This window comes from Truncatella angustata (genome assembly GCF_020726525.1).
Source record: "Truncatella angustata strain MPI-SDFR-AT-0073 chromosome Unknown BKA67scaffold_9, whole genome shotgun sequence".
Taxonomy (NCBI): domain Eukaryota; kingdom Fungi; phylum Ascomycota; class Sordariomycetes; order Amphisphaeriales; family Sporocadaceae; genus Truncatella; species Truncatella angustata.
The window spans coordinates 1335858-1348325 of record NW_025763389.1 but is presented as its reverse complement, the minus strand read 5'-3'; the positions used below and the strand labels follow the sequence as shown (position 1 = coordinate 1348325).

The 12468-nt window shown below is 48.4% G+C and overlaps 2 protein-coding genes and 1 non-coding gene across 3 annotated transcripts; 2 read left to right on the top strand and 1 right to left on the bottom strand.

Moving 5' to 3' along the window:
• Window positions 1–2824: 2824 nt before the first annotated feature.
• On the top strand, window positions 2825–8207 carry BKA67DRAFT_595119 (CNH domain-containing protein; the record flags this gene model as incomplete). Its single annotated transcript, XM_046105126.1, has 6 exons — window positions 2825–4072; window positions 4106–4448; window positions 4499–4860; window positions 4893–6431; window positions 6481–7173; window positions 7230–8207. The coding sequence occupies 6 exons, from the start codon at window positions 2825–2827 to the stop codon at window positions 8205–8207; spliced, it is 5163 nt and encodes a 1720-aa protein (XP_045953460.1).
• A 365-nt stretch (window positions 8208–8572) lies between these two features.
• BKA67DRAFT_650150 (uncharacterized protein) lies at window positions 8573–9378 on the bottom strand (the record flags this gene model as incomplete). Its single annotated transcript, XM_046106040.1, has 4 exons — window positions 8573–8973; window positions 9030–9090; window positions 9157–9231; window positions 9363–9378. 4 exons carry the CDS (start codon window positions 9376–9378, stop codon window positions 8769–8771), a joined length of 357 nt encoding a protein of 118 aa, XP_045953459.1. The 3' UTR covers window positions 8573–8768.
• A 2480-nt stretch (window positions 9379–11858) lies between these two features.
• Window positions 11859–11951, top strand: BKA67DRAFT_t162. The gene has a single exon. It is a non-coding gene; the product is annotated as a tRNA-Ile (tRNA).
• The last annotated feature ends 517 nt before the right edge of the window (window positions 11952–12468 follow it).

The following is a 12468-nucleotide window of genomic DNA, read 5'->3' as shown; positions in this document are numbered from 1 at the left end:
AGTATACGAAAAACATTGAATATTTCCAGACTTGGATCGTTTCGCCCGTACTGCCATATCATCAAAAATTCAGAAAAACTCTGTACGGCCTTATGAATATACCCTGCCTTACAGTAGCTGGCTTGTCAGCTGGTAGGAATGTACCTATGATTCAACCTAAGTGAACACGTATACAACGTTTGTCTCTGGTCGATAGTTGAACAATGAGAACAATTTTCTTCTTCTTCTTTTCTTTCATTTTTCTTTTTTTCTTTTAAAGGTATCGGCACCGTAACAAAACCGTATTGGGGCATCAATGTGCGGATGACTTGAAACTCGGCAGAAGTAAGGATCTGAAACACTACTAGGGATGGAGAAGCCACAACTGCAAAAAGTTTCAACTCGCATCATATTTATATCCCAAGATGGATGTTGATATATGGCTTGTAATCGAGTATGCGGTACGGCAACGCGTCCTTCAGAACTCGAATTTACAATGTCATGACCTGGCGCATTACCTTAGCTCAGCCCTATGGCTCAATATCAGACCAGCCCGAGGAGTTCGAAGGTCTAAGACTAGTACACTTCCCTCTCACTCGTGCGAAGAGGCAAATTTAACTGCTTCCCTGCGTCCACAATGTGTGTTGTGGTGCGCTGAAGTAAAACTCGCGTGGACCATTGAACGTGCAGTCGTCTTGGAGGCTATAAAATGCAGGGACCGACCAACCTGATGTGAGACTGCAGGGCACAAACGTGGGAAGCAAAGGATCTTTAAGCATCCCGAAAACAAAACTGCTGTGGAACAAACGACAATATTGATTAGTAGTAATTCCAGGTAGATAGTCTTCCACAGCTGAGAGAGAAGATTGCTTCTGGCATATTTGGAAATTTCGAGGACTACGGCCTAGACGAGCATGCTAATTAACGATATACTGTATTACTGTACATGTATCTGACCAATGCCTGGATTAGAGGTGAGAGCATTAACCAAAGGGCCACATTCATTTCTCCGTCGGGCGTTGTACGGCATTTGCAACTCAATCAGTCAAGAATAATTCGCCCTGGAGAGTTTGAACCCTGACCTGCCTGCCTGGGCTTCTGAATAGTGTCTTGCGGCAAACCACCTGTGACGTACGGCTCCGTACGCTCGTCGCAATGAGTGATGATCGACCAACAACTTTTGTGAATCCCACGCTAACGTAACCTAACCATCATCAGGACAGGCTCATGTCACACCAGACTCAAGCACGGCATCTTGTGTGGACTACAATGGATTCCATATTCTCAATCATGAATGAAATCCTTCTTGGTCTTTCAAGTGTTTATTAATAAACATGGGCATATTGCGATAAGACGAATTACGATGTCCACACTGCCCTATCGAACCGTCCCATGTTGGGTGGAGAGCGCCCTGCATAGCTTAAAACCCCATAGTTTTAGCTTGGAGGGAGCCCGGGCAGCGCGCAGCCTGGTCGCAAAGTGGCCAATGTTTGTTCGTACGGATCCGTACATGCATACAAGCTGACGGTGCGAAGCCCCGAAGATGTCTTCTGTTCATAGAGTGTTGGTAGAGTTTCGTGGTAAATACTTACTGTAAGCCAGAACTCAAATGAAAGAGAGGGTTTCGGGTCGTTGTGAATTTGTGCAGTAGTCAAGATGTAAAAGTGTAGTCTTACCAAGTTGGTTTGCGAACGCGAACGTGTACAACTTGCATCATCGCTTCCGATGTTGATCAACGGTCGGGCCTCCCACCAACTGACCTTTGCCTGGACTACTTGCCAACCTTTGGTACCAAGTAACTGTCTAGGTTAGGTTAAGTTACTCATTGCCTGCTTCAAGTGTCTTGTTTAGCCCAGCTCATCCAATCCATGCCATCCCCAGACGCAGCTCGCCGCCAGCGCTGAGCCAGCCCCAGCCCAAACCCAAGCCCAGCTTTATTTTTTGCCAATCCACCCACCCTAACAGCACAGCACAGCACCTGCATCCTTTCTCAAGTCCTTCGCAAGGTGGTGGTAACTTGGTACCGGTGTTCAATTACGCACAAGCCATGGCGATGCCAACCTGAACGCTCCCCTCTCCATTTTTGTTTCCTAATCACATTTTATACTATATACGTCTTTGGGAACGAACCGGTCTGGGTCTTCGAATAGAGGCGCTCATTCACTTGCGGGACCCGAGTGTATTTTTTATTGCCCCGAGGATTCACATTACATACGGATCCGTACATACAGTAGCAATACTGCAATAATCAACCTGACCTGACCGGGTCTTGGCCGCCGCAGTTCGCTCCATCTGCTCACCGACCGACGATTTTCCATTGCGCTACGAAGCCAGTGCAACGCATTGCCGAGCCTAAATAGATACCCTTCAGCTGTGGCATCACACTAGCCTAGGGGATCTCAATCTCTCCCGACGTGAAGAGCACACGACGTCTCACCTCTTCACGACACGCAACTAGGGAATCAGGGCGTCCACTATAGATGGTCCAAGAGACGACAAGCAAAGTATCCTTGTAGCGACACGACGACAAACAATTACTCGACCGTGGGGGCTCGGGCGCAATCATCAAATCAATCTTTATGGTGCATTGTTGAAGGCAGCGGGGCGAATGGAGACTCATTCTAGGAAATTGGGTCAAATCGCATTCCGCACACGGCATCAGCGATAAGATTGGTCGAGCGAGAGCAAAGTCCCCTACAGTAACATAACATAATCGGTGCTGTTCCTGGTGAAAGAGAGACCGGAGCCTGTAGCTCTGCTTCTGCTTGTACTTGTGCTTGTGCTTACGCCTTGCGCCAAGTCTCGCCTTTGTCTTTATTGTTCTCGGGGCAGCTTGCAAGCAGCCATGTCGTTTCGGGGCGACGAGCAACGCCGGTATGGCCACATTCCGCCAGTCCAGTACCCCATCGCGAATGATCAGATCCCGGGCAGCCCCAATAGAAGGCTGAGCTTCAACAGCGGTGACGACGGAGCCGCCACACCTTACGCCGCAAGACCTGGGAGCCGATCGGCGTACCAGCCCACAATAAACACCAGGGGACTTGGCCAGGAGGAGCTCTTTCTTGCAAGCCCGACAGAGCCTGGCCATTCTAGATTGAATTATGGCTCGACCAACTCAGCAATGTCGGGATATCAGCATCAGTATGCGGCTCAGACGCCACCAACGCCGTCAACATACAACCCTCAGACCTTCGTCGGTCGAGCCCAGTCGCAGTCATTGCCATATCACCCCCATGCACACCCACCGCCGGCCCCGAGTCGCTATGGCGCACAAAGCGCTGCTCCCTACAGTCCTACATCAACCACGACACCAAGCTACACGCCCGCGCCGTACAACCCTGCCGCATACACGAGTACAAGTCCCGCCATCCCTCAAAGACAGTCGACGTACGCCGGCTCGGCATACGGTAGCTACAATAGCCAGAGCTATTCGCCAACTCCTGCTATGAATCCTTCCAACTACGTGCAGTCGCAGCCCTCTTATGCTTCACTGCCAGCGCAGGCCGCGCAGACCGCGTCGCCGCCTACCACGTATCCTGCCTACGATCAAATTTCGCCGGGCTATCCACCATACGACGCGACGCAATCACAGTATCCTGCTCAGAATGCCTATCCTTCAAGTGCCACGAGCCCCCCCGGGACTTCGTATTCGACATCATCTTCTCAAGCACCTTATCCCAACTACTCAGACATACCTGTAGGACCAAACTATTCAGCCAACGACCCGCATTCATTTCTGAACAACCGTGCCTCGAGATCTAGCTCTCAAGCTTCACCCCTCCCATCTCCGCCCGTTCAAGGGCAGCCGCCTTCGCCGGGCCTGCAAAGGCACCCGACGAATGCGCCATTACCGAGCCGTCCTGCTGCCGAGAGTCCTTGGGAAGAGTCAAATGGCACTCCTGATGGCTCATCAGAATACATGACACAGGACGATATCATGAAGAGTATAGAAGATGAGCTGAGTGCGGGTGGCGACTCTCATAAGAGCCGGCATCGTGCTTTTGACCAGCGGAATGGTGGCATAGGAGACAACGATCTGCAAAACCTGCGCCGGCTCACTTCAACGGCTAGTTACCACTCCACCGCGACAACTGTAAACACACCCGACGATGCTTCTGGAGTTCAGCGATTCTCTTCCAATGCATCCACTGTCAACCGCAACCATTCGCGGAACCCTTATCCATATCCCGAAGATGAGGCTGACGAGAGTGACCCAGAGGCAGCCGCAGGCTTGATGGCAATGCAGCAGGCAGATGAGGACGACCGCCGCCTAAGCGGGGGCATGTCGTTCCCATTGTTCAGCCAGCCAGAAGTCAGTCTGCCTGCCATGCCAAACTTGCCTGAAGAGCCTAGCAGCGATAGTGACTATGCTGCGATGGATCTCGGCTTGTTCAGTGGTGGTTATGCAGGCAACCTGACCTATGATAACAATCTAGCAACGCCTGAAAACGATGTTTACCCGCAGGACAGTCAGAACCTGGCCACCCCCGCAGTAGACATGCCTCTCAGCGAAGTCAAGAAAGCAGTACATACCCGGCATTTGAGCAAGCCGACCTCGACTATGGAGGCACTGGTGGGTTGCAGGCACCAAGCGCCCATCGTTTGAGTTTCGACGAAGGCGACGAGCGTGTTTCGTTACACTCGCGACAAAGCGGGAGTGATTCGCCATATAAGGAAGACTATCCCGATATGTTCTATCATCCAGGATTGTCTAACCGGCCACTTCCTGCGATTCCTGCCAATCCAAACTCTGATAGTAGTTCCATGCTGTCCGTGCAATCGCCTCACCGCGGCAGCCAACATGGATACTCCCTCAGCACCGACTCTCGGCCATACTCTGGGCCAGATGCCTACTACGGCCAAAATGCTCAGCAATTACAAGTTGAGAGATCTATATCGTTATCTGGGCACAGCACCTCCCCCAAGTACAAATACCCAATCGTTCGAGGACGGATGCAGAGGCCAATCGTATGAAGCATGCGCGGCAACAACAGCAGCTATCCGCACAGCAAGGCTTACCAAATGAAAATTACGATGCTGCTAGCGCCTCGTCTATAAACTACGATGTGATTACACTGCCAAGTGGAAGGAGGAAGAAGTTCATCCCAGAAAAGATAACGAGTGTTGACACGAGAACATGTATTGAACCATGGGCTCTTAGTGGTATCTCAAAATGGCTTCGGGAAATGGCCGAAGGGGAGCCAGATTTAAAGATCAAGACGGTCGAGGATGGGCTTGTCCGCTTGTTTTGCTCCAAGGTTCCAACGATGAACGTTGCTGATGCCGAAGGTCTGAGTACCACCGTCGTTGAGCTGATGCTCAAGGCTGGCATTTTGGTTCCGGAGGAAGAGTGGTTGAAGTTCGGGCCTGGCAGCATCACTGGTGTCATATGGCAACTTACCGGGACAGGCTGTTACGCTCCCAAACTGCACGAGGTCGATGACGAGGCTGCCACGCACGAAGTTTTCGGTCGTTGCTATTCGCATTATTGCGGCCGGACACTAAAGAAGGCTAATCTGGATGACGTGCTTGGGGATGGTGTCAAGAAGGTCGACTGGGCAACATATTACAACCTGAAGGCTCAAGATGTGGAGGCCAAGACCAAGAAGGAGATCGAGCGCCAGAATAATCTTCATGAGATTATCACCAGTGAGGAGGACTTCATGGGTCAGCTTGACGTTTTAGCTGTTTTGTACCGTGATCGACTGCTGAAAACTCAGCCACGTATCATTGCGGAGAACAGGGTCGATAGGTTCGTTAATGCCGTATTCGGAAAGATTGATGCCCTTCAGCAAATCAATAAGGATCATCTGTTGGCACAATTGAAATACCGGCAGAAGGAGCAGGGCCCTTGGATTGTCGGATTCAGCGACCTATTCCGAGAATGGATTCGAAAAGCTAAGGTGGCTTACATCGAATATGCTTCTGCATATCCGTATGCTACATACCTCGTCAGGAAAGAAAAGGATCGAAACTACATGTTCAAACAATTTTTGGAGCAGAATCGGACGCATGCTCGGTCGCAGAAGCTAGACTGGACGACCTTTCTGAAAGCACCAATTACTCGGCTTCAGAGGTATAACCTTCTTCTAGGAACCAGCATGAAAAACATGCTTGAGGATAGTGAAGAGAAGACAAATCTGATCAAGGCTATGGATGAGATCAAGCAGGTTGTACTAGAAGCTGATGCAAAGGTCGACGAGATGACTAAGAAGGTTACCATGATTGAGCTCGATCAAATGCTCGTTTTGCGTCCAGGATTCCATGCAGACCTCAACCTTGACCATCTTGGCCGCGAGTTGATAATTCAAGGTGATCTGCAAAGGATGGGCTCGAAGGGTGTACGATGGGTCGATACGCATGCTCTGCTGTTTGATCACTACCTGATCCTGTCAAAACTCGTAGCGGCCAAAGATGGGCGGCCGGACAAGAAGTACGATGTGTCAAAAGAGGTAAGTTGTCGAGTATAGTATAACGATGATTTGCATTAACGATTTGCAGCCCATTCCGATGCCACTTTTGTTCCTCGAGAGCAGTCAAGACGAGCCAGTCTCTAAGCAGAAGGGCATCGCTGCCCCCTTGACTCGTGCGGCAAACTCAGCCACAGACATAAGAAAGGGCTCGGATCCCAGACTGAACAAGCCTGGTACGCCATACGCTAATGGGGACCGACCCGGCTTAGAGCACGCAGCCACGAACTCATCTATAGGTTCAGTTGCAGTCACTAGGTTAGCACCGACGAATTCAAACGACAGCGAAGGCAAGATTCTCTGGCCTTTCCGAGTCAAGCATCTAGGTCATGAAGTATATACTCTATTTGCGCCATCTTCACAGGCGCGGCAGGAATGGTGCGACAAAATCATCGAAGCTAAAACACGACATGCAAAGGCCCTTCATGCACAGAATGCTGAGCCATTCCGCCTTCGTGTCGTTGCCGATAGTGCCTTTGGATATGACTCTGTTTCCGCTATGGGCAAGTATGTCAGTGGTGTTCACATTCGCAACACGCCGCTTGATCGAGCAATTCGTGACCTCGAGAAGACATTTGGTCCAGGCCGTGGCCCACCGCCAGTATCTCGGGCTCCAGTCAATTGCGCAACAGGCTTCTCAGCCTATGGAAAGAATATGATCGCGGTAGGCACAGACGCCGGCGTCTGTGTGGCCGAGGCTGGTGATCAGAGAGGCTGGCTAAAGGTCAGTCTATAACCCTGTCTATAATTCATCGATTTACAATACTAACAACATCGCAGACCACTGCTCTTTCTAGAGTCACGCAAATAGCAGTGCTAGAGGAATTCTCCGTTGTTCTTGTTCTGGCAGACAGGAGTTTGATCTCCTACCCATTGGATGTCATTGCACCTCCTTCTAACTTCCCTGCCCCTGCAGGCGACAACGTACGACGGTCGCCACAAAGATTGGCTAAAGATGTATCTTTCTTTGCAACGGCCCGTATGAAGGATCGTATGCTTGTATTTTACAGAAAGAAGGAGGGCCTTCACAGCACGTTCAAGGTTTTGGAGCCTGTTTTTCAAAAGTCCACTGAACGGAAGACTCGCTTCTTCAAGAGTGGCAAGGGTTCAGGATCTACTGAGACGTTCCGTGAATTCGACGACTTCTACTTGCCGACAGAATGTTACTCGATCAACCTTTTCAATATGTACATCGCCATCTCAACCGCTAAAGGTTTCGAGCTCATGACGCTGGACAAGAAGATCCCCATGAGCATACCGGATGTCAAACAACCTGCCATAGCTAACATCGCCAGCCGCATCCGGGACCAGAAGCCCTTGGGAATGTTCCGTCTCAACACTCAAGAATTCCTTCTCGCGTATGAGGACTGCGCTGTCTATATCGACAAACACAGTGATGTAAGTCGTTCCGTCATCATGGAGTACAGTGGCAAGCAGAAGAAGGCCAAAGGTGCCACAATGTACGGCCAGTACCTTTTGCTATTTAATGAGGATTATGTCGAAGTACGCAACGCCGAAAATGGCAGATTGAGGCAGATCATCGCGGGCAGGGACGTTAGAGTCCTCGACTATGGTGTTAGGGGTCCGACTGGTGGTTTTTACCAACCGAGCAATGGGCATGATGCAATAGCCAATGGAGGAGAGCTTGGCCTTGCTTCAAAGGGCACTGTCAAGATTTGTATGGCGCATCCGGAGGTTGCAGGACAACAGATCGTGCTAGAAATGCTCCTTAACAATGGGCATTCGGAGAAGGTATGATCGATTTGGAAGTCAACCGAAGTTCAAGGAAGAAATATAGAGCGTGGGTGATGTTATCTGATCATCGAAATGATTATATACGAGGTGTTGTGTGGGACTGGTTGTTCTCTTTGACATGGCATCGACGCTGTTATGGATATCCGGCCTTGCTATCATGGCCATGTTGCGTTCTTCTCTATTTTGGATCATCACAATGAATGGAGTCATGGTAATGGTCTCACAAAGGTGATTTGGAGAATCGAAGTAGTTGGGAGTAGGAAATGTTCTCGAGGCATAGCTTGACCAAAGAGTATTTGATGTTTCCTCCCATGAATTTGCCGGTCGTGCCGTTAGCTGATAAATATATTGCGACTGTTATTCAACATCATTCCCACTTATTCGCCGGAATTGATAAATTAGCTCGTATGTGATGAAGGTCGCTCGTGCCATCATAACAACCATGAATTACCTAAGCTCCAGTGGTCACCATCCTGTTGAGAATCTGTAACATCCTTGCGCCACCGTCATATATCAGATGCAGATGATTCATGTCAGAGTTCAACAATCAACATCAAACAACGCTTATGACTGTTTGTGCAGGTCTGCATGCCCATTCGAACTTGTCGCAAGGCATGGCAATTCTGGCGAATACACTCGAACCCGGTTGTTGTCCATGGGAAAGCTTGCGGCAAGTTGTACGCCCCCATTGACACTCTGCCAATGCGTGACTCCGTCCGCACCAAGGCTGACATCGTACCGATCGCCTGTGTTACGGTTTTCGAGTGTACTGTTGGTTTGGTTTTTAGTATTGCTTAAAGCTCGATTTAGGAGCAGTTGACTTACGCGTTGCCAGTCGTGGTATTGTGGGCCTGTACTCCAATGGCAACATGATCTCCGGGCTGCACTGCTTGGCCGTCAGCTTACCAAGCGTAATTATACATAAGACCCCAAGAAAGACATGAGTTCATACCTTGGAATGCGTCTATAAACTCAGCTCCAGCTGGGAACCATTCATACCAGGCCCTGGCCGTGGTGCTCCCGTCATCTAATAGCTAGACAGAAGGGAATATAAGCAGCTACTATATGCCAATAAAACAAAGGGCTACTACTTGCTTCGCTTAGCACGCCAGCCTGCAAAAGCGCGCCTTGATCACATCCCTCGCCGGAAATGCCCACCCAGGATACAAGCCATATTATATATATTAGCCCACTTACGTTTTTAGGGAGACACAAATAGGGGACTTCCCACTCTACTGAAGTCAGTACGATAACAAGTCTAAGTCCATCTCCTTTAGGAATTGTTATAGTCGTACCAGCCCAGTCGACACTCTATACCGTTATAGTATGCGTCGAATTATCGATTACATATAACTACAGGTATTTATCTATTACTTCAAGGATACGAGAGTGCTTATTTGGGAATGCAAAGCATATTGAGCTAGGAAGGCTCATCCAAACTAGGTTATATAGTGCTTTCATTAGTAAAGATGTCTTAGATGTGTTGATGTTGCTACGACAAATGGTTTTGGTAAACGTATAGGCAGCGGAAGTAGTATAAATAGTCTTGGGCGAAGGGGACAGCATACAATAAACGACCTAATAAAGCAGATTGCACGCGGTTACTGAATGAGTCGCTTGTCACTGGTGCGTGTTTAATCACGGGCAACTGCGTGAATAAGGGTGCAATTGTGATAAATCTACCTGGCATGTCCATGGAAATTGTATTAATGTATGCACTAAACCAAATCTAATCAAGACAAAACAATACTACCTATACCGTCTCATTTCGTTTCGTCACTCGACATGCTCTCGTCAAATGCCAGTGTCTGTTATTGAATCACGTCAAGCCACTCGTCTCAATGGGAATGCCATCGATGGCGACTGATGATAATTATGAAGTCCTGAAATGGGTCATCTCATCACTATGGTCAATTGATTAGTGCCTCTTCAAGATTGGGTATCTTCTCAATATCTGACAAATTCTTGTTGGAATTTGTGCATACCTTCTCATACAACATTCCACGCGCGGATGCTTAGGTTGATATGGTAGAGCATATAACGTGCTGGGCGCCACCTGAAACCATACTTCGCTACCGGTATCGTACGGTTCGTGGCGAGGGCGGTAGGTCCTAGATTCGTGTACTGTGGTGAGAAGAATTAGGCCATGGTCAGGATGAATTATGTAGCGGCAGCAAGATCCCAATCACTCGGTGTCGCTGGTGAGGCGAGGAGCTGCGAGAGTGCGCCAAGGTCAAGTATGCCAGCCACAAACAAGGAAAGATGACAAGAGGAGATGGCAATCCCACAGCACTGGCCACGGCCAATGCCGGAAATAGGTTGTGGAAAAACCATGCAATTGAGAAATCTCCAGGATTGTTGGGCTTTCGTACAGCTCAATTTCTGAAACGTGTAGGTCTACTTCGATATTTCGTATGGCAAGTCTATGTATTCCATCTCCGCTGTGTACAATCAAGGTTCTAGCAGGCGAACAGAAATCAACTATGATCATGTTACAGTACTGCGGCACTGCGACACATCGACTGCTTGCCTAACCGGTGTCGCAGCCACGATATCAACCAGATGATAACAAAAGATTATGTTCTTCACATAACTTCAGGATTTTCGTGACTGCTGCATGGCGATATCGAATAAAATTTCCAGGCCAATTGCTTGCCACAAAGAAATAGTTCTTGTTCGTTATATGGGCGTATTCTTAGTAAATCATTTCTTATGCTATTGAGGCAAACCATGTCAGTCTTTGTGTTTGCGAATGTGCAACATAGCTCGATGAGGACGAAGAGGGATATTGTATAGTTTCCTCTAGTCATGACTTTACGTGATGTAGAATAGTTTCCTCTCGCCATGACTTCACGTTGAAGCGGTTGCTCTATGTGATAGCAGGAAGCGAGGGCAGCCTGATGTAGAATATTGTATCTGAATCGTCACTATGGACCCTTGGCTAGGTTTAGGTTCCAAGTAAATACATGTATATACTTCAGGTCCATGTCTAGCTGCGCGCTCTCAATTTCGGAGGGACAAGATACGATCGATATTGGATCGCTCTGATAGTTAGGCAGTCACATGCCAACCAATAGTCGAGTGACGGCATCATCCATGCATTTTATTTGAAAACATCTGTTACACGTGCGACCTACAGAGTAGGTAAACGGTTAACACTTGTTTTCAAAATCGCGGGAAGACTTGGCGACACATATGCACTCTATACTGAGGATTGTCAAAAACATTAGCATGCAAGGAAGGCCAAGGGCAAAAAACGGCTGTCTGTAAGGGCCACAGCCAACCGCCACGACACACCTGCTTCACCGCATGTCAAGGACGGAGTAATTTACAAAAAGGGGTCCCTGAAGCGTCTTGCCGTAGCGAGTCAGTGCGCTAAAAGGAAAACAATTTAAAGCCTAAAAAGGCAGCATGGTCCCCCCCATGGGTTTCGTGGCAAACTCTCTTCTGTTTCTCCAGAGCTTGTCTTCTAGAGCCAGGCCACGAATTCGACTACAATCGACGCGCAACAGCCACCATTATGCCCTTTCCCGGTTTTGTCATCCATTACAATGGCCATCAGGTAAGCGGATCGGAGGTTCGGAGGATTTTGACAGTGGGGCAGCATCTACGAACCGCAGGTAGAGACCAATAAGGAGGATTTATGCCACAAATACCCGCTTGGTGTAGTGGTTAGCACTATGTTCTTATACTTCTTCAGTTTTAAGAGATATGCATGGGTCGCCAGTTCGATCCTGGCAGTGGGTACTTTTTCTTTTGCAGATATTTTCGATTCAGTTTCTTTGGTCTGGTATCGTCTAGCTTCTTTTTTCTTTTCTTTCATCTTGTAGTCTCCTTCGATACCAAATGCTGGAAACAGCGAAACAATGATTGTTAGGTAGGTAGCCTTTTCAAGTAATGGGCACAGAAGTTCATGCGGATCATAACTGTTTATCAGCAAACTTCGCTGGTGCAATATGGAGTAGCCATTGGATGTTATTGATTCTAGTACCAGTAGAAAATCAGTGGCATGTTACAAGACGGAACGGATAGCTGGCTACGTGAACACCAGTAGGTGCTTGAGTTTCGTGATTAGTGATTACGGGACATTATTTATGTATGCACAAACTGTCTTTCTACTTTCCACACCACGTTACAGGACGCCGTTTTGGTGTCAATATGTTCTTCTGCAGCAAGATTACAACGATCAACCATTCCGTACATAATGAAATAAAGGAAATACAATATGACAAGATCCACATACTTCAACGCCCCATATACATAG